Raw genomic sequence first — 27566 nt, 5'->3', positions numbered from 1 at the left:
GGTGGAAAAAACCGCCGCAGTTCCACTGGAGGATGGTATTATCCATGGCTGAGAAAGGCGTGAAAGGACTGGGAAGGCAATTTACGCCGCTTGTTCACTCACTGCCACCGATTCAGTACCCGTACGAGAGGCATCCATGGCGTCTGAGGGACCAGCGAGATCAAGGTCCTCAGCGGACGCTAGAATCTCGACTTCATCCTCAGACGCAGAGCGCGAAAGGTGCGGTGGGGCTGGTGCCACCGCAAGTTCTTTGGCCTTAGAGGTCTTTCTCTTGGACTTCTCTCGCTGAACCTTGGGTTTCACCGGCTGGGAAGGCTTCACCGATTCAGTCTCCGGGACAGAGGAGGATCGTGAAGCCCTACGCCCGGCCGCTGGTGAGGACTTATGCCACTGGTGGCCGTCATCCTTCCCGCTGATGGAACCCTGGGAAGGGAGGGTCCCAAGGGAACTCTTACGGGCGAGAGGAGCCGAAGAAGTTAGACGCTTCTCCGGCTGAGAAGCGGGGACGGACGTCCCCGACGGGTGGGAGGAGGTTGCTCCTGAGGTAGGTGGTGCAGGAGCAACCTGTTGGGTAGAGCCCCCCACGGGCAAGGGGGCAGGAGGAGTCTTACTGCTTATCGAGCTGGCTGGAAGTCTCGAAACTGATGGAGCTAGCACAGTTGTTGCAGCAGCTGCATAAGAAGATGTCATTCTCACAGGATGGAGTCTGTCATATTTCCGTTTGGCCTCAGTATAGGTCAGCCGGTCCAGGGTCTTATATTCCATGATTTTGCGCTCTTTCTGAAAGACTTTGCAGTCAGGCGAGCAAGGTGAATGGTGCTCCCCGCAGTTGACGCAGATGGGAGGCGGGGCACATGGAGTATCGGGATGAGATGGGCGTCCGCAATCGCGACATGTGAGGCTGGAAGTGCAGCGGGAAGACATATGGCCGAACTTCCAGCACTTGAAGCACCGCATCGGGGGAGGGATATAGGGCTTGACGTCACATCGGTAGACCATCACCTTGACCTTTTCCGGTAACGTATCACCCTCGAAGGCCAAGATGAAGGCACCGGTAGCAACCTGATTGTCCCTCGGACCCCGATGAACGCGCCGGACGACATGAACACCTCTACGTTCTAAGTTGGCGCGCAGCTCGTCATCAGACTGCAAAAGGAGATCCCTATGGAAAATAACACCCTGGACCATATTTAAACTCTTATGTGGTGTAATAGAAACGTTAACATCCCCCAACTTGTCACAAGCAAGTAACCTGCGGGACTGGGCGGAGGATGCCGTTTGTATCAGTACTGACCCAGAGCGCATTTTAGACAAGCCCTCCACCTCCCCAAACTTGTCCTCTAAATGCTCGACGAAGAACTGAGGCTTTGTGGAGAGAAAAGACTCCCCATCAGCTCTCGTGCAAACTAAGAATCGGGGCGAATAACTGGTACCTCCATCCTGAGACTTACGCTCTTCCCACGGCGTGGCCAGGGAGGGGAACGTTTTCGGATCGTACTTCTGAGCATTAAATTGAGCCCGAGAACGCTTAGAGACTGCTGGCGGCTGGCCGCCAGCGAGAGATGATGTACCACGCTTCATTGCGGGTCATCCGCCCTGATGCCACCTACTCCGACCAAGGGCCCTCCCCACGGGCGCCACCCAGCCACAGCAATAGCCACCTGGCAGGATGGCCATTGCCGGGAGTCCTGATGCCCCAGGGAGATGGGCATCTACTCCTTAGCATACGTGGGGAGTGAACGGCGCAGGCATCAGTAGAGCGATCCCTGTGTTGTCAGGGGGCTACAACCAAGAGGGTACATGGCGGCCCCACCACAACGGACTGGCTACCGTGCTGGATGTTAGGTGACATGTGGTCCATGGGCGTCGTCAGTGCAGAAAATGGCCCTGCACAGTGCTTGGCAGAAAGTGCACGCAGGGGCGCATCGATGCCCAAGAGATGGAGAGCGGGCAAGACTGCAATGCAACGACGAATAAGATGGCGAAAGTTCTCAACACAACACGGACACAATGCACCAAGTAAGGCGCCCTTCCCCAATCGGCTCGCTCTTCGGAAAAATTTTGAGATATGGAGGTCAAACCCGACAGGGGACCATCACATAAGGCCGAAACGTTTGAGACTCCTTTTAGTCGCCTCTTACGACAGGCAGGAATACCGCGGGCCTATTCTTACCCCCGAACCCGCAGGGGGGAATCATATGGTAAACCAGATAGAAGAATTCTACCAATGCGGCTAATTTCTAAAGCCGACCAACAGCTTTGCAAACGTCTTAGTTTTCCCGCTTCCTGTCCGCCCACTTACCGTTTGACTAAGATCAGTCTCTGATATTAACAGAAGTTAACTGCACAGGAAGGCTGCTTGCTTGTTACCCTTCATTTGTATCTCCGCACCTTTGACTCGCCTAAATCATTTCGTAAATTAATGGCTGCATTACTTCACTACATCTGGCATGTATTTTTCATGTTGAATTAGTATTATTAATATTGAGGGCTTTCTGTGTAGTTTTATGGATAGAAAAGTCTTTACATCGGACCCTTGGCTCTTCATTTCTGTTTTGCACAAATCTGTAACCAACCGATTCTGAAGTGCAGAAACAGACTGTAACAAACTTTACCGAGGATGGGCACGCTTCAAATAAAACCATGTTCCTACCTCCGTAATAGTTGCGCGCCTTATGCTACGTGGGATAATTCTCCGCAAATTTGGTTTGGTACAAATAAGTTCTAGTGGAATAATAACCATTTTCTTTTGTAAAAATTCGTGGATGTCAGAGGACAACCGCCTTTAGACGCCAAAAGTTGAACGCAGCTTCTGTTTTTATGGTTCCGTGCCTCAGTCTGTAAAAACAGTACCCTTACAGGATCGCTTTGTCGTCCGTCTGACCTACAGACCGAGTGAGATAGCACACTGGACTCACTTTATGAAGGACAATGGTTCAAACCTGCGTCCGGAAATCCTGATTTACGTTTTCCATGATTTCCCTAAATTTCTTAAGCCAAATGGCAGGACAGTTCCTTCGAAAGGACACAGGCGATTTGCTTCTATACAGAATGAAGTTTGGAAGGTAGGAGACGGGGTACAGGCGGAATTAAAGATGTGACGATAGGTGGTGAGTCTTGCTTGGGAACCTCAGATGGTAGAGCAATTGCCCGCTAAAGGCAAAGTTTCACGAGTTAGAGTCTTCGGCCGGCACACAGTTTTAATATGACAGGAAGTTAGTGCTCCGTCTCTAATGACCTCGTTGTCGACGGGGCATTAAACACTAATCTTCTTCTCCTCCTCCTCGTTCTCAGGAGCGCAAATTTATGTCAAATTAAGGTCTATGGTCCCGTGGCGGTGCACGAATTTTAAACTTCTAAGTCAACGCAATGAAAAGATACGGCCGTTTATGTCACATTTTGATACTCGAAAACTCACCCAGAAAAAACTATTGCTTGCTTCGCCTTGACCTAGAATCATGAAATTTGGCAACAAGAAAGGTTTCACAGATGAAGTAAAAAATCTGGCACTTGTTAAACTGTAATTATATCACATAAAAAATATGTTTGCCATTTGAAGATAAACTGCGATCATCCGTCAAAAGGGTAGTAGACGATTATTACCGCATGCAAACATAAAATGTAAGTTTTTTACTTGTAGTAAGAAAAAATGTTTGAATAAATCATATATATATATATATATATATATATATATATATATATATATATATATATATATATATATCTGCATATATAAACTCAAATCCCCTGTTCACTTCTTCTTTTTTATGTCCAGCCTAGTCTGAGGAACGACTATAGGAATTCTGATGCGGTCTTGGAATTCCCAGGACCAGTATCTTGCCGTTATCGATGTATCGTCGGTAAGAGGCAAAGATTGCTGAGATTCTCGACCCCGAGAACGGACAGACCACATATAAACATAATTAAGTATGTACGGAACTTTCAGTGCGCTGGTCCTACTCGAAGTTATCCAATTTTTTTTCGATGCTGGAGGGAAACAGCGTACACGTTTACAATATGTGTAGTGGCAAACAGCCTGTGAGACTGCGTAGTTATTACTCTACCACATCACAAAACCAAACTGTTATTACAACACGGACCAATTTGCTTCTGTAAGAACCTCGTTGCTTGCATTCCAATTTCGAGTACAAGTGAGAACTTTGCAAACTTTAAGTTCTCTTCCAGTCTTTAAAATTGTCATTGCAAATCGATCATCGGCACAGCCCCCCCCCCCGCCCCCCCCCCCCCCCCCCCCCCCCCCCCCCACACACACACACACACACACACACACACACACACACACACACACACACACACACACACACACACACAGAGAGAGAGAGAGAGAGAGAGAGAGAGAGAGAGAGAGAGAGAGAGAGATATTTTGAAACTGTCTACTCTTACACAATTCTCACTTTGGTCTCAGCTTGTTGAATTCTGCACGAAATTTTTCTGTCATTTGGAACGCGCAGCTACACCAGCGAGTGGTTCAGGGTTCTGTAATTTCGACGCACTTCATCTGAAGTCAGTCCAAGACACGAAAGCAGCTCTCCCAGCCACGTGTGTGTTAATAAAAACGCTGCTTGCGTTGCTTCCACACTTCCAAGTGTAATATTTTACGAGTAGACAGTTTTCAAACTAATGAATGCTGCAGTCAATTCCGTACTTGTGTTGCCTTCAGTTATCAGAGGTTGTAAATAGCTAACGACCATTTTAAACAAAATGCGTTACAAAGTGAACCTAATATTTCTGCTAAACCATTCGTTTAAAACATTTTCACTTACACGAAAAATTGTCATCTTGCGTGAAAATGTACACACAAACTACGGAAGATCCTTTTGCCCATAATACTAACCATTGTAATATGGAGACAAATTCGTGGTATTATTAGTATACTGAAAATGTTTCTCTTGTAAGAGGTAATTTATCTTAGAATGATTTTTAATAACGTAATTAGAACAATTTCACTAACGGAAGAATACAACGTGTCAGCAGAAAGAAACTCTCAAACACATTCCATTAAATTCCTTAAGTAAACAAGACCAAACAAACTGTTTCCAACCAGCTTTCAATCTGTAAGATCATAAACTGAAGTATTATCTAGGACTTTTTATTTTCATTCGACTGAGGTTATTGCACCAAGCTTTAAATTTAGTACTGGTTTCATGATGTGAGCACGTAAGTATGGTTGTGCAACGACATAATGAAATCTCCTAATCTGTTTGTTAGTTGCTAATATGATGCGGAATGAAGTAATCAGTGTCGAATATTACGATAAACAGGTTTTTAGAAGACGAGCTGAGCGTTCTCTCTTAAGATGCGTCGTACCTGATATTTTAAGGGAGCTATGGGGATAAAACCATGTTAACTATAGTGAACTGCGGAAAAAGCGGCACTATGTCCTTCGGTGTTTATAGTCACACAACGCGATGTTTACAAACACAGTTGTGTGCCCTGTCTGGTAAGCAATAGAATCGGAGAGCCAAATTCCTTTTACAACACGGTACCACATTCTGCGCATGTTGCAAATGACATTATATGCGTTACTCTTAAAACAGCAAAATTTCGGCTCACACTTTGGGGCTACAGGCCACAACACTGCGAAAAACTAACGCGAAGATTCACAAAACAGGTTTTATATTAACTATATTAGCAAGTTGATGCAAATTTACTTCTAAAACACTAGGATGAATGATTGTTGTGTTGTAAAACTGAAGTGTGTCACCGAACAGCACAGACGTGCGTTCTTTGTTGAGAAATCTCGAAACTCTGAGAAGCAGTTACCTGGTCTTCATAACAAAATCAAGTTAATGTCCGATAATTACATATGAAAGGCCCGCAAACCCATTCATGCCCGCATTAAATGGTGACACATTTAACGCTAAATCTATGCAGTCGATCTAAGAAGCGTGGAAATGCCTTTAGTCAGCGGACATTGTGTTTAGCAAACCGTGATGAAGTGACGCGGCCAGAAAATCGTAATGTAGTAAAACCGGGAGACTTGTGTGAAACTTCGGCACATAATTTTAAATAATGACAGGGTTTGGAATACGTGTAATCGTTGGGATAAAAGTGAACCGAACGACATGAAATAATACTCAAGAATTTATAATTTTATGATATATATATATATATATATATATATATATATATATCTCCAAGCACGTAATTTTGAACCAAATTCAGATACAGTGAGTACGTCAGGCCATAACAGCAATAGATAAACCGCAATTTAAGGTGACAATGACAAATACATTTGTCGTTTACGACAGTATATTCGTTTAGAAGTCAACTTTTACGAAGGGCAGAGATAGCGGACTACCGCAGGGATCAGGGTTATTATCTATGACAATATGTTGTACAAAGTATCCTGTTAATATGTACTTTAGATCATATAAAATGGTATTTGTAATGAAATATGAAACAGGAGTCTTATTCGTGATTAATGAGTTGACTCGTAATTCCTGGGTATTTATAATGCCGTTTTGCCTACGACAATTAAAGGTTATGTTAAAATTTTCCACATATAGTAAGCTTTTTACGTAAAATCGGTATGTAATTTCAGAAGACAGTTAAAAAACCTTTCTAACGATACCACATTCATTCCTGTACGATTTGTATGTGTTGAGAAAAATGGATGTTGACTTGAGAAATAATATGACAAATGGCTCCGTATGTATGTGACATCTCATACTTTCTGATGTTCCTCTGAAAAATGTAACGGTAGGGCACATAAAAGTGGAGTACACTGCACTAGTACAGTCAGAGAAGTGTTTACACTCCAATACGTAAAGCAACCGAAGGACATTTACAGTAGGGTGCAAAGAGACAGAAATAAATTGTGAATGAATACGCTGGAGAAGTACAAGTGTGGTTTTATGCTTACCATGTTGTCGCAATCTGAGACTGCACCACCAACGACGACGTTGTTGTTGTTGATGGCGCTGACGCAGGCCATGGAGAGTACAACTAACAACGTAAACCTCTAGCCCTCAATATTATTTTGTCGACGGCCTACAGTTGATCCGTGTCTGACACTATTCAGGTGTCGTTTGCCTACCAACGCTCTGGCGAAGGTGGCGTGCAGATCGACTACGACGTGTAGGTACTGCGCAGAATGCGGGGTTGAGGACAGCACTAAGAGCTGCGAGGGGCAGCCGAGTCAGAGCCTGGGGCGACCTTCGGCGCAGTGTGGCAGACTAGCTGGCGCCAGCACGCGCGGCGAAAGGTAATGGGATGGGACAGACGGCGCTGCCAGGTGTGCTCGTGCGCGCGTGTCGACGGGCCGAGTCGCTCGCTCGCCGCCTCGACGCCAGGACTCGCACTGCGCAAGACCGCTGCGGGCGACCGGGCACGGCAATGACGACCCGGACGTCGCCGGCCCGGCGCTCGAGGGGATCGATGGGCGCTCGCCAGGGGTCGGCCGGCGTCGGGGCGCCGGCGGGATCAATACCCCACGTGTTGTGTTCGGCGCCAGCAAGGTCGCGGTTTGAGCCGCCGCCGGCGCCCACGACGGCGGGAATCCCTGACAGCAGCTGGCGCATGACCGTGATTCGCCCTCGTCAGAGCGACGTCAACACGTCACGCCTCGTGCCCTTCCCAGGCAGTGCGCGACGGGCATTTGTTTGACGCCACTACCTGGCAGATTGTCATAAGGACGACTGCTACGCGAGCTTGCGTATATGCTGCAGTCTCGCTGCTCGCTAACCCTTTTTGAAGGGTGTCCATCATTGTAACCAACCACATAAGTACAACGCCTTGAAAGGGCGGTGGTCCTTTGGCTGCGGATTTACGACACGAGCTGATATTTCATGCATTGTTGGTATTGTTCCTGAAAGTGTCGAGAATTTCTCTCTGTACCTCTTCTTTATACCGCTATTTGTGGTATTAACTGTTTATATTTGTGTTTTAACCTTCTATAAATATATATGCAATATTACGTTTTATTCGAATACAATTTTTTATACTTCACAGATGGATTTCTGTGTAGTTAGTTGTGCAAACCACCACCCTTCTTTTCCATCCAGTATGCCTCGCCAAAACAATAACAACTGACTGAGGCGTAGCGCCGTATAACAATCCTGCCTTGGAGGCGGTTAAGTGGGAGATGTGTCTCAGAGCTGGATAGTGACAGATGATGACGCGAGACTGGACCCGCACGTAGTTTATGTATCAGCCGATAGAGGACAATATTGGATAGGGGGACTGTGATTTTAGTTTCGATTGTGCCCTCTAGAGTGCACTAAAGTAATAGAATGTTTTTCATAAACTCTTCTAGTATTTTCGTAAAGTGTTGTTATGTCTTTTTGCGTATGTAAAATATTATAAATGTGTTTTAGCAGTGTGAATGATGCGTGAGTGTGGTTTAAGGTTAATATGAAGATAATTCTTTAACGAGTTATGTACTAGGATTTAGTGTGGGAACATTTCCAAGAAGTATGGATATGGACAAAGGGGATTTTTGTAGAATAGATTTGTAAAGTAAGTTTATCGTAAAGGGAAAGTTAATTCAGGTATAAATAACAATAGTAAATAACTTTATGCATAAGCAAAAGTTCAGCATATTAGATAATTACGTCTGTAAAAAGTGCAGTCGTTAGGTTTACTATTTTGCGATTGGTTATTAGTGAAAAGCACGAACTGACCCGCGAGAATGTTGTTTTGCTAATGGCTGTTGAGAAAACTCACCAATGGTAAAGCAATATTCTTCGCGCGCCTTTCTCTGCTGGTAGAGAAGACTTAGAGTATTCTAGAGAGGATTTGGAGCCTAGCCATGAAACAGTTCGGACGTGTGTAGTAGTAGTTCTGATGGAAATCATAAGTTGCCGGATCTAGCAGTGTTTCATACATCAAAAGTGTTGGAAAGTGACGGCATAATTATTCCGATGTGTGTGTAGAAATTTCCGGAATTTTTAAGTGAATTTTGTGACGAGAAAAGACATGTATTCCGCGTGGCGTATTGAGCAGGTCGGTGGCTAAAAACTGTGACTGCGTTTGGTACCGACAGACTTAATATTTGTCGAGCATAATCAATCAAAAACAATCAGTATTTTTGTAGCTATTACGTTTTCGGGAAATGCAACACAATAAACTTGCTAACGTGAGTGAAAGGGATTGTGAGTGACTGTGTTACGACTAGCACGGGCTTGGCAGTGATGCTTGTTTACCTAAGTTTCAGAATATATTAATTGAGGACAAAATTTCCAACCTTTCATTTGTGTGAAAACTTTCTCCCGAAACGTAGATTAGTGACTTAAATTTCAGCCTGGTTCACGTCGAAGTACAGTAGGTTTCACTCGGCTTCCCTACTGAAGGAATGATAAGACAATGTTCACAGGTAGGTGCGGGTACGTCGTAAAGGGACGGAAGGTACCGCGCCGCTGCGTGACGAAGACTGTTACCTAATATTATTTGATAAAATTCCTTTTAGTCGCAACAGTGATGAAACTGATGACAATGACCCGACATTACTTTCGCTGGGAGGTGTAAAAAGTTTGTTGGCTTCAAAAATAGTTTCAGTGGCTGCTGGTTCATCCCCTGCCTACAAAAATAGTTGATCATCTCAGATCAAGGCACACAAGCCAAAAGTCGGCCTATTCAATCATAATCTAGAAGATGTGCAGTTTGCAGTTCGAGAAAAACCCTGGTCCAAACTGTGTGGATGTTTTCAGTGTGCTAAGGACCTTTCTGACTCAGAGCAGACATGAACTGTTTCAAGAGACACCACGCAAATTAAAGGAACGTTATGTCAAAGTTAAACCCAAACGCCGGCCGAGTGGCCGAGCGGTTCTAGGCGCTACAGTCTGGAACCGAGCGACCGCTACGGTCGCGGGTTCTAATCCTGCCTCGGGCATGGATGTGTGTGATGTCCTTAGGTTAGTTAGGTTTAAGTAGTTCTAAGTCTAGGGGACTGATGACCTCAGATGTTAAGTCCCATAGTGCTTAGAGCCATTTGAACCATCTGTTTGAAACCGACGAGAAGGAATATCGTCAACCGAGTGAAATATCAGACTTGCCTCAAAAGAGAGAAAAAAAAAAAAAAAAAGATGGCCGGGAAAGTTCAGGTTCGGAGGGCAAACGTAGTGACTAAATGTCACACGTAATAACTGTGTGGCTGACAGAACAAGAACCTGGACACCTGCCTTCTGGGAGCACGAAGGATACGCTCAAAGTTGCAGTTTCCCTGTGGCTCCTTTCCACTCCTTCCACGTTCCAACTCGTGGTAAAGCAATAGTGAAATAACGAGTCTCCTGAATCAAATTGCAGCGCAGATAACGGTGTACCGAAGCTCAGATGTGTCATCTGGGAGAGTTTTTTCAAGTAACAGGATACTATATGGTTATACGTAGCAAGCAATTTTGAATTAATAACTTGTTTTGTAATTTTTCGAAGTGTCTGCTCGTGAATATACACGAGCTGCTCTTGAAACATTTTGTATTACCTGCATATGTGCGATCACGTGTGGACTTAGATTCAAGAGGAGTAGGGTAGAGGAGTAAGTTTCAAAAAACGAAAAGATAGCTCTATTGTGAAATAAAAGATTGGTTCGGTGCGAGTAGCTCTCGCACTCTGAGGGTCCTGTACAAACGTAATTACGTATACAGACAGTTAATTCAACCCGTGAATTAAGAATCTCGATGATTTTTGGCTGTTACCGACATCGATACTGGCAAGATGTCGGTCTCGGAATTCCAAGACTTCCGAGAACGTTTTATTTTAAATTTTGAAGTCGAACAGCAAATGACAGAAGAAATATCTTTCTTGGGATATTATTATAAATGAACTATTTCCTTATTTTTTCCTTTACTTGTACTGTGAAACCTTGTTTCTTGTCAAATTTCATGATTCTGGATTACATACCTAATGTAAATGAGCTTAGCTTTTGATTACATTGGCTTAGAAGCTTCATTCCTTACTCCAGTTTCACATTCACGCCTCAGGTCACTTGGTAAGCCCCCTAACATCGAACAAAATTGCAGGTGCTCTAAACTATTTTGGAATAGCACCTAAGCATCGAACTACACAGGGTATGCTGTCTGAAACCCAGGCGAGGTGCTTTGAAGGAAGGATCCCCCGTTTCGTTCGATGCTGAGGCGCTATACCAGTACAGTTGGATAGCCTGTTCGAGTTTAGGGATAGTATCAAGTGGGCCGAGGCATGGATAGGAAACTAGATTAAGGGGTGGGGGGGGGGGGGGAGGGTGGCGCTGGAGTAGTCCGTGCAGTTGTGCAAAGCCACTGTGCGTGGGTCGCGTAGTGGATACCTCATCTGCCTGCTGAGCAGGAGGCCCGGGTTCCAATCTCGAGCTTGGTACAAATTTTTATTCGTCGCTTCAGTCTGCAAATATACGTCATAGATGTTTGAGACTTGAAAAGGTCTCTGGAACCACATAGTTTCGTTTAATTAGAAGCTTCAATTTTTTACACTGCCAAGGCACCGTAGACCTTGGTATGTGACATAAATTTCAACCTGATACGTCCATCAGTTTCCGAGGGAATGGGGTTTTAGGAGTCGGACAGTGAGACGGACGGACGGACGCATGGATGAACAAAGTGATCCTATAGGGGACCCGTTTTTACCGACTGGGGTTAGGAACCCCAAAAACGAGCCAATAATCAAAATAAAGGCAGTTGGTTCGAATATTCATATCTGCGAGTTCAAAATCTGAACACATTCGGTATCGTATTGCTCGACTGTGTGCAAAGTAGCAAGATTGTATCCTCCTAGGCATACTATCGAACAGGTTGCTGCTCAAACCTATTCGACGGAAGCCTACTGCCATCATCTAGCGTGTGAGGCATTCAACAGGTCACACGCCTGCTTGACCGGGATCATGTTAGTAGATTCCACAGGGCATTCCATTCGGTTGATTAGTGCCTCTACCAGGGAGATGTCCATTAAGTTCCTCATGGATTATCTTGAATTACCAACCCAACGCCGAAATGTTCGCTGTGGGGCTAGACGATAGGTGGTAATACCTGTGCCGATACCGCACACCTCTCAGTTCACCAGATATCCGTACACGACACCAGCCCAAAAGTGATTGATCCAACTGCCTGCTGAACCTGTGGAACTGAATACTTGAGACGTGCATGGTCGCAGTCACTATCTTCAGGTGCTATACAAATGCTGCACTGGGCAGTGAAGAGAATTCGATGTCACTAATCCACTTATATTCCAGGTATTCCCTTGCACGCTGTCTTCGCGCTTCACGGTAGTGCGGGATTTGTACTTTGGTTCGTAATGGACGCTTAAAGAGCACACTGATGGTGTGGAAACGGTTGCATACTTACTATGTCAACACAGCACACCAAGTTGCATACTATGAAAATTACCCTGCCATACCAACTCACACCAGACAGATAAGATTCACCGAATTGAAATCAATGTAATCACCGTCACTTTTTATTTCCAAACAAAGCAGGAGAGAAATGTGGGCGCAACTGGTCAGGGGCTTGGAGACTGATTGTATAAGTCGTACCCCATTGATTTGTTCAGTCGACAGGGTTAGTGTCCATGCAAGCAAAATCAGGACAAGAGTTTCAGTCCGGCAAACAGTTTTAATCCGTGTGGAAGGTACTCGTACGTCTGTACTGCAAAATCGGTGCTCCAGACCCTGCATGGTCCACTTTTAAGTAGTGTACCGACGTTAGTAATCATTTACATGCTGGCGAACACCGTCAGTAAAAGATGGCATTACTGTCCCGCATCTGTTGTTCCTAAAACTTCCGTAGTGACATGTTTTTGTACCTACTTTATTCCTCTGAACACTCCATCAGTGATTTATTTCTATCGTAATAGGAATTGAAAGCTATAAATGTCTCGTTTTATGGAGCTGGATAAAAGTAATAATAGCTAAGCGCAGATAATAGTTTTTCAGTGTGAAACAGATGAGCCTCGTCGATTTTCCGATAACGGAGTTAGTGGCGGAATTCACAGCTGCTGAAGGAAGCTCTGCGCTCTAGCCCTGCCCTCCAATTCCCTCCCCCTCCTCTCTCTCTCTCTCTCTCTCTCCCCTGTGTGTGTGTGTGTGTGTGTGTGTGTGTGTGTGTGTGAGAGAGAGAGAGAGAGAGAGAGAGAGAGAGAGAGAGAGAGAGAGAGAGAGAACGCGCGCTTGGACGGAATCATATGCGCTACGTTCCAAGCACTGTAATAACAATAATAATGAAAACGGTAAGATGGTAGCTAATAGTATTCACTCAGTTGGTATACAACACCGTTAAATATCGGCTGCTTTCTCCAAAATTCATATTACTATACCTCGTAAGCCACACCTAAGTGCTACAGCAAGAAAATAAACTAGAAGGTTTTTTATTTTGGCTTCCTGGTCATGCACATTCAGCTATCTCAGTGATAGAATACGATAGTGTATTGGAGGCAAGTTTCTTTTCAGTTACGACGATACGAACGTAAGATTTACACAACACTCAGTCCCCGAGCGGAGAAAATTTCGGAATGGTACAAAAATAGACCGAAGGTAGTTCGATGACCCTCTGCCAGGCACTTAACTGTGAATTGCAGGTTAATCGTGTAGATGTAGATGTATCAATTCATTAGCAGTTTGAAGAGAGGAGGTACATGTAATGGATAAAGGATACTGTGTAGCCGCGACCATTCGTCGTGAAAGTCGCTATTTCACGATTCACCGCTAAGTTAATATGACCACCGCCGCTCCCCGCCTCCCTCTCTGATCACCTGTTAGCCCAGATTTGTGGTACCATCTTGCAAGAGAAGAGACCGTAGGATGACTGAATTTACACTCGTTGAATCTGTTTATTAGTGGATTTCGTTCTTTTCTCTTTCTAGAAGCGGGAGGGGGGGGGGAGCCATTACCTCCTTTCTGCGTAATTGTTGTGGTGTTGAATTAATTTAGTTATTTCGTATCAGTCAGTGCAGATTGCTAGGGTGGTTTGAAATACGCGAGCAGGCGTCAGTCGTAACCTACAGTGATGATAATGTAGCGTAGCAGTTTAAATGCTGAATACTGTTTTTGGAACGCCACGTATATTTTGAGCGCGAGTAAATGCGTCTTAAACATACGCAGCGTGGCAATCTCAACACGCATGCAAAAAAGTTATTTATTAATAATGGAAACGTTACGCTCCCTTTCAATGAATGACAACGTAACGTAACCTGCAACTAACCCAGCGATACTATAGAGCATGAAATGATTTCTTTTCCCGGCAAATTTATCTAATGTCACACAGAAAGAAAAATGGTACAAACACCTGCATATTTTTGACATAATTGCAAAGAATTTCTTTAACTTTATCTCTTTAAGAATTGAATTAACTTGTAATACTTTGAATTAACTGAAAATATTTTAAAACCAGAGGCGAAGCCTCACCTAAGCCTTATGGTGTTAAATCATCTCTTAATAAGTTTCGTAATCAAAAATATTAACTAACTTTAATATTGAAAACTGACTGTAAAAATTCATAAAAGCAATCATAATTATTTTTCTTTGCGAGTGAAGCTCGCAAACACTGAAATATTTTTTAGTATACGTAATGGCGGACTCAGCGCCACCGTAACAGTCGAAGCCAGACAAACAATCGACAGCAATATTATTATTGTCTTTAAATAAACTTCACGTGGAGGAAGAGGTATTTTTGAAAGGAAACATAAGATACTTTCAATTAACAATATATTTATTTTAACCTTAAAGCTCACACAGGGAGCTAGTTATAGAACGATCCACAGAAGAGAGAGAACAAGCAAAAAAAAAAAAAAAAAAAAAAAAAAAAAAACACAGGGGCGAGCAACATGGCTCTTGTGGATATGCTTTCATGGAACGTATTGGAATACAGTATTCTTTGCAATTAATGGAAAATATTTACAATATTTGTCACATAATATTATCTGTTTACATTTCATTCATATCAGTTGAATAAATCGCGTCATACATAGGATAGGCCTCCTGGTGACGCCACAGGTGAGGAGGGGTGGGGGAGGGGGGGGGGGAGAAGAGCAGAAATGAACGGAATGATGAAAAGGGGAGCACTACGAGAAGAGCGGACAACACAATGTCCTAAACATTAACTCATTACAGTCGAATAGGAAGTACATGTGGAGCTAGTTACACAGGGTGATCCTCATTAACGTTTAAAAGCCCGCAAGACGACGTGGATGACGCTGAGACAAATAATTTAACGTAAGACACCAAAAGCGGGTGACAAATGTTGAACATATGACATCATAAGGTGACGTTTCCTCGCCGCAAGTGCAGCGATTGGACTTGTCGATCCTATCCTCGGCGAAAGGGACAGTGCTACACGTCGCTCTGTTAGGCTACTCTGTTTTCCAACACCTTTCGTAAATGTGCTATGTTGTGAATGTAGAAGTTACAAAATTATTGTCCTTGCCGTAACCAAGCAAAAGCTGTTCTTGTTTTGTTTTTATTTCCTTCTGTCCCTCCTGTTTTATTTACAGACAGTATTTAGTAAAGAACACTTGGGTCATTTACCGCTAGCGATGCAATTCGTAAGCTTAAAAGGTGGGGGGAAACAAATTTGATCGCCTTAACACCTGCATGAGCCCTGCAATATTATGGTATATAGTTCTTTTTTCAGAATTTATCCTCTTACTCGTAGGCAAGCAAAATTAAATTGTTTAACATATTAAAGCTAGTATTTGATATTAAGGTTAACACTGCAATAATGGAAATACAAAAAGCGTATTCGTAATTTTACCCTCTACAAAAATTTTCAAAAATACAATTAATTTAAATCCATTTTTCCATTCGAAGACTGGCAGAAACTTTCACTGTCATAAATTACTTTAAGTCTATGAATGACCAATGCCTTCATGTTATTCTGAGCCTTTTGAAGATTTTTCACATGGAAACTTGTATGTCTGTGTAGATGAATAGCATGTTTCCTGATAACAAACCAAGCATTTCCTGCAATGAACCTATTTCCCTCCACTTTCGTTTTCCGGTATGAAAAAAGTAATCTTTACAAATGACAAAAACAATTTTTAATCACTGTTCCAAATTAGATCTCCGGGACAAAAATAGGAATTGCACAGGGGAACGGAACTACCTTTGACTGTAGCGATTACACACCAGAAAGTACAACAAACGACAGAAATACAGCCCAATATTTAAACACACATCATTCGTCATAATAGGAATTTCAGGCTGTTAATTTAATTATTGCAGTAACTCATCTCACTATACAAAACTGAATTCCCTCGTACATGGAAGCTAAACTTACTGCACACAAGAGACACTCCATCAAAACCATGGACTGAATCACGCATTCACGCGCAGCTAAACTTTTATCACCAACTGCGGAAACCGGAAATTCATGGGCGGACGAAATTAGGAGCAGCGATGATATTAGGGCTCCTTACATTGTGACGCAGTACGTTAGGTTTTTGTTGTACTGTATTTTGCAATCAAACAGTGGAGATCGTGAGACCGGTAAATAAAATAATAAATCTTACCTCAATGTAAACACTTTGTTGTCTAACGAAAAGCAAAAAAATACTGCCTTCCAGACGCAAGAATAGAACCCTGAGTCACACTCCGCGAAGTCGTGCTGGTAGGCCCAGAGCCACTCCGACGTCTATACTTGACTGGGGTTGGGGTAATCAGGTGCGGCGGGCCGATAAGCTCCACCACCGCTCGTTCGGCGAGGTACGTCATCTGGTGACATCGGGTGTTTAACATTTGTCATCTACTTTTGGGGTATTTCCCGACATGTGTGGCCCCATCTGTCTTGTATTAAATTACTTGTCTCAGCGTCATCTACACTACTGGTCATTAAAATTGCTACGCCAAGAAGAAATACAAATGATAAACGGGTATTCATTGGACAAATGTATTATACTGGAACTGACATGTGATTACATTTTCACGCAATTTGGGTGCATAGATCCTGAGAAATCGGTACCCAGAACAACCACCTCTGGCCGTACTAACGGCATTGATAAGCCTGGGCATTGAGTCAGAGCGAGCTTGGATGGCGTGTACAGGTACAGCTGCCCATGCAGCTTCAACACTATACCACAGTTCATCAAGAGTAGTGACTGGCGTATTGTGAATAGCCAGTTGCTCGGCCACCATTGACCAGACGTTTTCAATTGGTGAGAGATCTGGAGAATGTGCTGGCCAGGGCTGCAGTCGAACATTTTCTGTATCCAGAAAGGCCCGTACAGGACCTGCAACATGCGGTCTTTAATTATCCTGCTGAAATGTAGGGTTTCGCAGGGATCGAATGAAAGGTAGAGCCACGGGTCGTAACACATCTGAAATGTAACGTCCACTGTTCAAAGTGCCGTCAATGCGAACAAGAGGTGACCGAGACGTGTAACCAATGCCACCCTATACCATCACGCCGGGTGATACGCCAGTATGGCGATGACAAATACAATCTTCCAATGTGTATTCACCGCGATGTCGCCAAACACGGATGCGACAACTATGATGCTATAAACAGAACCTGGATTCATCCGAAAAAATTACGTTTTGCCTTTGGTGCACCCAGGTTCGTCGTTGAGTACACCATCGCAGGCGCCCCTGTCTGTGATGCAGCGTCAAGCGTAACCGCAGCCACGGTCTCCGAGCTGATAGTCCATGCTGCTGCAAACGTCGTCGAACTGTTCGTGCAGATGGTTGTCGTCTTGCAAACGTCCCCATCTGTTGACTCAGGGATCGAGACGGGGCTGCACGATCCGTTACAGCCATGCGTATAAGATGCCTGTCATATGGACTGCTAGTGATACGAGGCCGTTGCGATCCAGCACGGCGTTCCGTATTACCCTCCTGAATCCACCGAGTCCATATTCTGCTAAGAGTCATTGGATCTCGACCAACGCGAGCAGCAATGTCGCGATACGGTAAACCGCAATCGCGATAGGCTACCTTTATCAAAGTCGGAAACATAATGGTACGTATTTCTCCTCTTTATACAAGGCATCACAACAACGTTTCACCAGGCAACGCCGGTCAACTGCTGTTTGTCTATGAGAAATCGGTTGGAAACTTTGCTCATGTCAGCACGTTGTAGGTGTCGCCACCGGCGCCAACCTTGTGTGAATGCTCTGAAAAGCTAATCATTTGCATATCACAGCATCTTCTTCCTGTCGGTTAAATTTCGCGTCTGTAGCACGTCATCTTCGTGGTGTAGCAATTAATTGCTTCGGGGGATTTTAAACGTTAGTAAGGATCACTCTGTAGACTTGGGAAAAATAGTGTGTGTGAACTTCGTAGCTTTACGAATAGTGTAATCTAATCTGATATTAAAGCTGCAAGCAGATAGCAGAAGGGTCTTTACGAAGCCGTTCATCCGTTTCTGTTAGAGCTGTGTAAAAGCTCTTGGTTTCTCAGTGTCGCGCCTGTTAACGGCGATTACGTCGCTCTGTTTCTTTGTTGTTTGAGTACATTACCGCCACTGCCGTCATCCACTTTCTAAACCTTTTTAGTTAATGCCAGGCGGAGTAAATTATCGTCAGATTAGTCGCTGGATTCTGACGGCAGACATTATGACTGCCCTGCCTCAACCTCTTGCCGGCGCGGCCAGCAGTGCTGCGCCGACCTGCCGATGTGAAGAGGTGCGCATCTCGTTACGGCCGGCGAGTGCCCGGACGTGAGCAAGAGCGAGCGGCCAGGGAGAGCCGTGTATTCGGCAAACAGCGGGCCGCTCATTAAGGCGCGACAAACACCGGCGCCGGGCCGGTAAACGAGAGCGAGCGACAGCGCGCGCTTAACGAAGCCCGGCGACGCGGCCTAGCGTCCGCATTCAAGCGAACTGCGGCCTCGTCTTGTAACACACGGCCGCTCCGACAGCTGACCCCCGTCGTTTCTCCTCACGGATATGCTTCCGCCCACACGCCTATACTGCAATAGGCGACTGACGCTTATCGCCGGATACAGATACCATTATATGCCCGGTCACTGATATTAGATCTCCAGCGTTAAGAATAACTCTGTAGTTGACTGCTTGCCGCGTACGGTATTCAGGAAGGATTCAGTGATGTTTGGAAGGTAGAATGAGAGATACCTAAGTAAGCGAAGTTGTGGGGGGCGGGTCGTGAGACTGCTGTCGCAAGGAAGTGTTATAGGCCCCCTATTGTTCCCGATCTACACTCCTGGAAATGGAAAAAAGAACACATTGACACCGGTGTGTCAGACCCACCATACTTGCTCCGGACACTGCGAGAGGGCTGTACAAGCAATGATCACACGCACGGCACAGCGGACACACCAGGAACCGCGGTGTTGGCCGTCGAATGGCGCTAGCTGCGCAGCATTTGTGCACCGCCGCAGTCAGTGTCAGCCAGTTTGCCGTGGCATACGGAGCTCCATCGCAGTCTTTAACACTGGTAGCATGCCGCGACAGCGTGGACGTGAACCGTATGTGCAGTTGACGGACTTTGAGCGAGGGCGTATAGAGGGCATGCGGGAGGCCGGGTGGACGTACCGCCGAATTGCTCAACACGTGGGGCGTGAGGTCTCCACAGTACATCGATGTTGTCGCCAGTGGTCGGCGGAAGGTGCACGTGCCCGTCGACCTGGGACCGGACCGCAGCGACGCACGGATGCACGCCAAGACCGTAGGATCCTACGCAGTGCCGTAGGGGACCGCACCGCCCCTCCCCAGCAAATTAGGGACACTGTTGCTCCTGGGGTATCGGCGAGGACCATTCGCAACCGTCTCCATGAAGCTGGGCTACGGTCCCGCACACCGTTAGGTCGTCTTCCGCTCACGCCCCAACATCGTGCAGCCCACCTCCAGTGGTGTCGCGACAGGCGTGAATGGAGGGACGAATGGAGACGTGTCGTCTTCAGCGATGAGAGTCGCTTCTGCCCTGGTGCCAATGATGATCGTATGCGTGTTTGGCGCCGTGCAGGTGAGCGCCACAATCAGGACTGCATACGACCGAGGCACACAGGGCCAACACCCGGCATCATGGTGTGGGGAGCGATCTCCTACACTGGCCGTACACCACTGGTGATCGTCGAGGGGACACTGAATAGTGCACGGTACATCCAAACCGTCATCGAACCCATCGTTCTACCATTCCTAGACCGGCAAGGGAACTTGCTGTTCCAACAGGACAAGGCACGTCCGCATGTATCCCGTGCCACCCAACGTGCTCTAGAAGGTGTAAGTCAACTATCCTGGCCAGCAAGATCTCCCGATCTGTCCCCCATTGAGCATGTTTGGGACTGGATGAAGCGTCGTCTCACGCGGTCTGCACGTCCAGCACGAACGCTGGTCCAACTGAGGCGCCATGTGGAAATGGCATGGCAAGCCGTTCCACAGGACTACATCCAGCATCTCTACGATCGTCTCCATGGGAGAACAGCAGCCTGCATTGCTGCGAAAGGTGGATATACACTGTACTAGTGCCGACATTGTGCATGCTCTGTTGCCTGTGTCTATGTGCCTGTGGTTCTGTCAGTGTGATCATGTGATGTATCTGACCCCAGGAATGTGTCAATAAAGTTTCCCCTTCCTGGGACAATGAATTCACGGTGTTCTTATTTCGATTTCCAGGAGTGTATATTAACGACATAGGAGACAATCTGAGTAGCCGTCTTAGATTGTTTACAGATGATGCTGTCATTTACCGTCTTGTAAAGTTATCAGATGATCAAAACGACTTGCAAAAATGATTTAGATAAGATATCTGTATGGTGCAAAAAGTGACAATTGACCCTAAATAAAGAAAAGCGTTTAGTTATTCACATGAGTACTAAAAGAAATCAGCTAAATTTCGATTACGCGATAAGTCACAAAAAACTGAGGGCTGTAAATTCAACTAAATACTGTGGGATTATAATTACGAATAACCTAAGTTGGAACGATCACATAGATAATATTGTGGGTCGAGCAAACTAAAGACTGCGATTCATTGGCGGAACACTTAGGAGGTGCAACAGCTCTACTAAAGCGACTGCTTACACTACGCTTGCCCGCCCTATTCTGGAGTACTGCTATGCGGTGTGGGATCCACATCAGGTGGGACTGACGGATGACACATCAGGTGGGACTGACGGATGACATCGAAAATCAAGAAGGGCAGCTCGCTTTGTATTATCGCGAAATACGGAAGATAGTGCCACAGAAATGATACGTGAATTGGAGTGGCAATCATTAAAACAAAGGCGTTCTTCGTTGCGAGGGGATCTTCTCATGAAATTTCAATCACCAGTTTCCTACTCCGATTGCGAAAACATTCAGTTGTCAGCCACCTACATAGGGAGAAATGATCATCACGATAAAATAAGAGAAATCAGGGCTCGCACAGAAAAATTTAAGTGCTCGTTTCTCCCGCGTGCCGTTCGAGAGTAGAACGGTAGAAATACAGCTTGAAGGTGGTTCATTGAACCCTCTGCCAGGCACTTTACTCTGTATAGCAGAGTAATCACGCAGATGTAGATGCTTGGATAACTCTGTCGGTAGAATCCTTGTACGCGAAACGCGAAGGTCCCAGGTTCGAGTGCCGGCCCGTCACACAGTTTTAATCTGCCAGGAAATTTCCATACGAGATCTGTTTTGGAAAGCACATCAAAGGCAACCATCTTTCAAGAAAGTCTGCCATGTAGCGACGAACGAAGGACAGCAAATTACGAAAGGCATTCAATACGTAAAGCAACAAATTTTTTTTTCTCGGGCAATTGCGGTTGAAAAAATACTTGGGACACCGTGGAAAATTCCCACGTCAGTTCCTGTAGTTTCATGAAGTTCGTTGTGCCGGCGCTATAGGTTGCCTTCAAAATGATGTCTGTAACGGAGGTGCGTTCCAAGCAGAGAGAGGTCACTGACTTTCTTTAAATGGAAAATCAGAGCATGGTAGATATTCATAGGCGCTTGCTGAATGTCTACGTATACCTGGAAGTGAACAAAAGCACGGTAAGTCGTAGGGCGAGGTGTCTGTCATCATCGCAACGAGGTCGCGCAATCCTGTCGCATCTCCCGCGTGCCGGCCGGCCTGATATAGCTGTGACTTCCGCAATAGTGGAGCGTGTAGACACACTCATTCGAGGTGATCGGCAAATCACAAATAAACACCTCGCTGCACAACTGGACGTCTCTGTTGGTAGTGCTGACACACTCGTCGACCAGTTGGTGTACTCAAATGTGTGTGCCCGCTGGTTTCCTCGTCGCCTAACAGAAGACAAAAGAACAAAAGAGTTTGGCCCAATGAAGGATGCACTCCGCGGGAAGCAATACGTGGCACATGGGGAGGTTATCGATGCACGTCGACCAATACAGTGGTACAATGCTGGCCCTCCCATTAAGGTGGCGTAAGGCCGTCGCATCGGAGATTATGTTGAAAAACGGTGTTTTGTAGTGAAAAGGCGGCCGCTGTAGCCGAGCGGTTCTAGGCGCTACAGTCTGGAACCGCGCTACCGCTACGGTCGCAGGTTCGAATCCTGCCTCTGGCATGGATGTGTGTGATGTCCTTAGGTTAGTTAGGTTTAAGTAGTTCTAAGTTCTAGGGGACTGATGACCACAGATGTTAAGTCCCATAGTGCTCAGAGCCATTTGAACCATTTGTAGTGAAAAGGGTGTGGAATAATATGATGCATTGCAATCCTTAATAAAACTAACTTGCTTTCAGAAAAAAAGTATGTTGCATTTTATTGAACGCCTCCCGTACTTCTATTTGATACAGCAGTTGTTCATGTACACTACGACCTGCATTTCAAAAGTATTTACTTGCCGCCCTACTACTCGGACATATAGCCCTTCATCAATGGCATCTTATACAGAACATAAAACAAACAAATGTACACATTTCGTTGTAAGTAGCTTGGAAATTTTTGCAGGCAGTAAATCAAGACCGTAAACTTGCTTACGTACTGTACACGTCCACATCAACCGGCGTGTCTGTCAAGTATAAAATCTTTATGCTGCTTAAATTATGTAGGTATAGTAAATACTGGATTTTAAATCCAGTTACAACGCTGCAGATAATAATGTCTACATGACTACGATAAGGGCCGATTATCTGTGGTACGTCTGCGGCACACAGAACGTCGTGTGTACAGGTTTTAAATATGAAAGTCAACACGACCACACTTCCTAGTAGTATCGGAAACTAATGTCACATTAACAAAACTTTGGAACTGATGGTCAGGACAGTGAGCCTTGTACAGGCCTCTTGTTACCTCTTAGGCCATAACTGGAGAGATCTGAGGCATGCACTCGCTATGCACATTGAATACCGTGGCTGGAGGTGTAGTACATAAAAATAAAATACATACAGAGCGAAAATTGATGCCAACTGTTATGACGAGCACACTGATCAACATGGACGTAAATGTAACAAAATCTGTGTCTGCTTCATAACGATGCTGTCGATCTCGTCCATCCGCTTACGCCTGTCTTACTGAGTGTGTCATATGCAGTGTGCTTTCTAAATGAATATGCGGTTCAAAAAGAAGGATTTTGTTGCACTTAGACTCAGGGAGGCATCTCTACGTTGACACGGAGAAAAAGACTGAGAACTTTTCAACCAATACAATGCTACGACGATCACTCCAAAAGAAATACACACTATTTTTTTTAATCCATCTTTTATTCTACACGTTTGAAAGTTTTACAGTGTGTAGATACATCATTTAGGAACAATATTTTCATTTCTCCACATAATTTCCATCCCTCATAACTGCCTTACGCCATCTTGTAACCAGCGCCTGTATACCAGCACGGTAAAATTCTGGACCAACCTGTTGGAGACACTGGCAGCGTGCACAAGGGAGTCATCAGCTTCAAACCTTGTTCCACGAAGAGAGTCCCAAACAGATGATAGTCATATGGAACCAGGCCAGGACTGTAAGGCGGGTGTTTCAGTGTTGACCATCCGAGTTTTGTGATCTCTTCTGTGGTTTTTTTGACTGACATGTGGCCGTGCATTGTCGTGCAACAGCAAAACATCCTGCTTTTGCCGATGTGGTCGAACACGACTCAGTCGAGCTTGAAGTTTCTTCAGTGTCGTCACATATGCATCAGAATTCATGGTGGTTCCACTTGGCATGATGTCCACAAACAAGAGTCCTTCGGAATCGAAAAACACCGTAGCCATAACTTTTCCAGCAGAAGGTGTGGTTTTGAATTTTTTTCTTGGGAGCATTTGCATGATGCCTCTCCATTGATTGCCCCTTCGTCTCTGGTGAAAAATGATGGAGCCATGTTTCATCACCTGTCACAGTTCTTCCAAGAAATTCATCTCCAGCATTCTCGTACTGTTCCAAAAGTTCGCTGCATACCGTTTTTCTTGTTTCTTTGTGAGCCACTATCAACATCCTGGGAACCCACCTGGCACAAACCTTTTTTATCGCCAACACTTTCAGTATTCTGCGAACACTTCATTCCCCTATCCCAACGTAGCGTGACAATTCGTTCACTGTGATGCGTCTGTCAGCAGTCACCAATTCGTTAACTCTCTGCACATTGTCTGGAGTGTGTGCAGCACGAGGCCTGCCGCTGCGAAGGCAATCCTCAATACTGCCGTGCCCGCTTGCATCAAGTAACCTGCTTGCCCACCGTATAACTGTACTGCGATCGACAACAGCATCCCCATACACCTTTCTAAACCTCTTGTGGATATTTCCCACTGTTTCGTTTTCACAGCACAGGAATTCTATGACAGCACGTTGCTTCTGACAAACGTCAAGTGTAGCAGCCATCTTGAAGACATGCTGTGACGGCGTCACTCACGGGAACAGGTTGAACTAAGTTTGAAAACATGCGAGAAGAATGTATCTACACACTGTAAAACATTCACACATGCAGAATGAAAACTGAATTTTTACAAAAATAGTGTGCATTTCTTTTGGAGTGATCCTCGTAGATGGTGAAATCGTCGTGCAGGAAGAAAAACTGATGATAGAAACATCAACTATGTTTTTCACCACTAACTTTGATCATGTATGCATTTTTATCAGGATTCATCAAAATAACTCAAGCGAAACGGTTCCCATCATTACAATGCATCTACATCGCATTTTAGTGCTCAGGAAAAAAAGAAACACCCGACTTCACATCTCATCTTAGACTTCGAGGTGAGACGTAATTTTTTTTAATAAATTTTACGTCTGGATGAGTTCGCCAGCCCAATTTCAAAGATTTTCATCGAAGTAGTTTTTGTGCAGTGTTATTTCTGTTGTTGACAGCCATTTCAATGAAAGAAAAAACCCGTAATGACCTCTGTCACAATGATCACAGCAAGCCGCGAAATGCCACTGCAGGAACTGACACTGCGAATGGGACGTTTCGGCGCACAGCATCGCATAAATCTTCATGCACAACGGCTCACTTGACAAGAGGAGCTAGCGAAACTGATCTCTCAGTAAAGAAGCCGCAAACAAGCTCCGCTGCTCTCCTTGCAGAGGGTACTCTTCGGGGAGGCGCTCTTGTCGTGTTATACGACACTGATGAAACCCTCCATGTTTAACGTCCCTTGAGGTGCAGCGAGAACTGGTGGCGCTGAGGTGAATCATTACACTCTCATTCATTGCCCTGTGCAACTCTTTATCGAAGGGACACTGTTTCAGACTTCGGCTTTGTCACATCGGTATCAGAACCAAAAAAGACAAATATTAATGGTAAAAGAATGTGGTTGAGACACTGAAAGAGACTAATGACTTTGACTGCGTGTATCTGATATCCGCTTCGTAAGACCTGAAGTTATGACATCAGACCTAAATTTGTAAGGGTCACACCGACTTGTTATGTGAGCAGATATTCTCCGTAACTGACACTTTTCTTGGTAGGCATAACTAATCTGAACATTTGCTGGGTTAGTCTAAATTTTCATGTTTACCATTGGACAACATCAGCCAGAAATTATCACACGAAGATTGAAAGTCTTGAAAATGCTTTGATTTTACAGGATCAGCTATGTACAACAAAACAGCTTAATCGTTAACTTCTGACGATCTCACCTGTACTAGTGCTCCATACACACACGCACAAATACGGGTTGCTTTTAGCACGACAATCTCTCTTCTAAATGACGTTATGAGCATACGTCATTTATAGATAATAATACATCAAAATAAGAACCTTATGAACTTTATACCGACATGCGTAGTGTAAATACGATTCCAAAAAGCAACCTGCAACGGTTTGAAAACACTGTCAGGCTGCCCGAAAAGCTGCATAGACAAGGTCGGCAAAATAAAATTGGGCTGCAAAATATTTACAATATATGTGACGCGTACCCGTGGTCTAATCAAAACGTCTTCGGGCCCGGGTTCGATCCCCGCCACTGCCTAAATTTTGATAAATAATCAGCATTGGCGGCCGAAGACTTCCGGCATAAGAAGTCAGCCTCATACTGCCAACGGCCTTGTCAAAGAGGGCGGAGGAGCGGATAGAGGTTCAGGGCACTCTCTTGTCCTAGGGGTGGGAAATTGCCCATGAAGGCGGAAGAATCAGCAATGATCAACGACATGAGGATGCAGAAGGCAACCACTGCATTAAAGACACGTAACGTGTATCCACAGGACATGTGGCCTGTAGTTGAAGAAGTGTCATGATGATCTCTCCATTGGCAAAAGATTCCGGAATAGTCCCCCATTCGGATCTCCGGGAGGGGACTGCCAAAGGGGAGGTTACCATGAGAAAAAGATTGAATAATCAACGAAGGGATAACGTTCTACGAGTCGTGGCGTGGAATGTCAGAAGCTTGAACGTGGTAGGGAAACTAGAAAATCTGAAAAGGGAAATGCAAAGGCTCAATCTAGATATAGTAGGGGTCAGTGAAGTGAAGTGGAAGGAAGACAAGGATTTCTGGTCAGATGAGTATCGGATAATATCAACAGCAGCAGAAAATGGTATAACAGGTGTAGGATTCGTTATGATTAGGAAGGTAGGGCAGTGTGTGTGTTACTGTGAACAGTTCAGTGGACAGGTTGTTCTAATCAGAATCGACAGCAGACCAACACCGACAACGATAGTTCAGGTATACATGCCGAAGTCGCAAGCTGAAGATGAACAGATAGAGAAAGTGTATGAGGATATTGAAAGGGTAATGCAGTATGTAAAGGGGGACGAAAATCTAATAGACATGGGCGACTGGAATGCAGTTGTAGGGGAAGGAGTAGAAGAAAAGGTTACAGGAGAATATGGGCTTGGGACAAGGAATGAAAGAGGGGAAAGACTAATTGAGTTCTGTAACAAGTTTCAGGTAGTAATAGCGAATACCCTGTTCAAGAATCACAAGAGGAGGAGGTATACTTGGAAAAGGCCGGGAGATACGGGAAGATTTCAATTAGATTGCATCATGGTCAGACAGAGATTCCGAAATCAGATACTGGATTGTAAGGCGTACCCAGGAGCAGATGGGAACCGTTTCGCTTGAGTTATTTTGACTCAGATAAAAATATAGTAGTGATGAAGAGTAGGCTGAAGTTAAAGACATTAGTCAGGAAGAATCAATACGCAAAGAAGTGGGATACGGAAGTACTAAGGAATGACGAGATACGTTTGAAGTTCTCTAACGCTATAGATACATCAATAAGGAATAGTGCAGTAGGCAGTACAGTTGAAGAGGAATGGACATCTCTAAAAAGGGCCATCACAGAAGTTGGGAAGGAAAAC

At 44.9% G+C, this 27566-nt stretch overlaps 1 protein-coding gene across 6 annotated transcripts in view; it reads right to left on the bottom strand.

The window, feature by feature from the left end:
• LOC126410973 (uncharacterized) overlaps nucleotides 1-27566 on the bottom strand; it is a 612461-nt gene that overhangs the window by 492901 nt on the left and 91994 nt on the right. The window contains exon 1 of one of the 6 annotated variants that reach the window (XM_050081332.1): nucleotides 6887-7269. The exons of the other annotated variants lie outside the window; for them this stretch is intronic. Coding sequence (XP_049937289.1) covers nucleotides 6887-6958 — 72 coding nt within the window. The 5' untranslated portion in view covers nucleotides 6959-7269. Of the gene's footprint in view, nucleotides 1-6886; nucleotides 7270-27566 lie in introns of those variants that run through there. 6 annotated transcript variants of the gene reach the window in all.

This window comes from Schistocerca serialis, chromosome 1 (genome assembly GCF_023864345.2).
Source record: "Schistocerca serialis cubense isolate TAMUIC-IGC-003099 chromosome 1, iqSchSeri2.2, whole genome shotgun sequence".
NCBI classification, from domain to species: domain Eukaryota; kingdom Metazoa; phylum Arthropoda; class Insecta; order Orthoptera; family Acrididae; genus Schistocerca; species Schistocerca serialis.
This window is presented reverse-complemented; position numbering and strand designations above follow the sequence as displayed.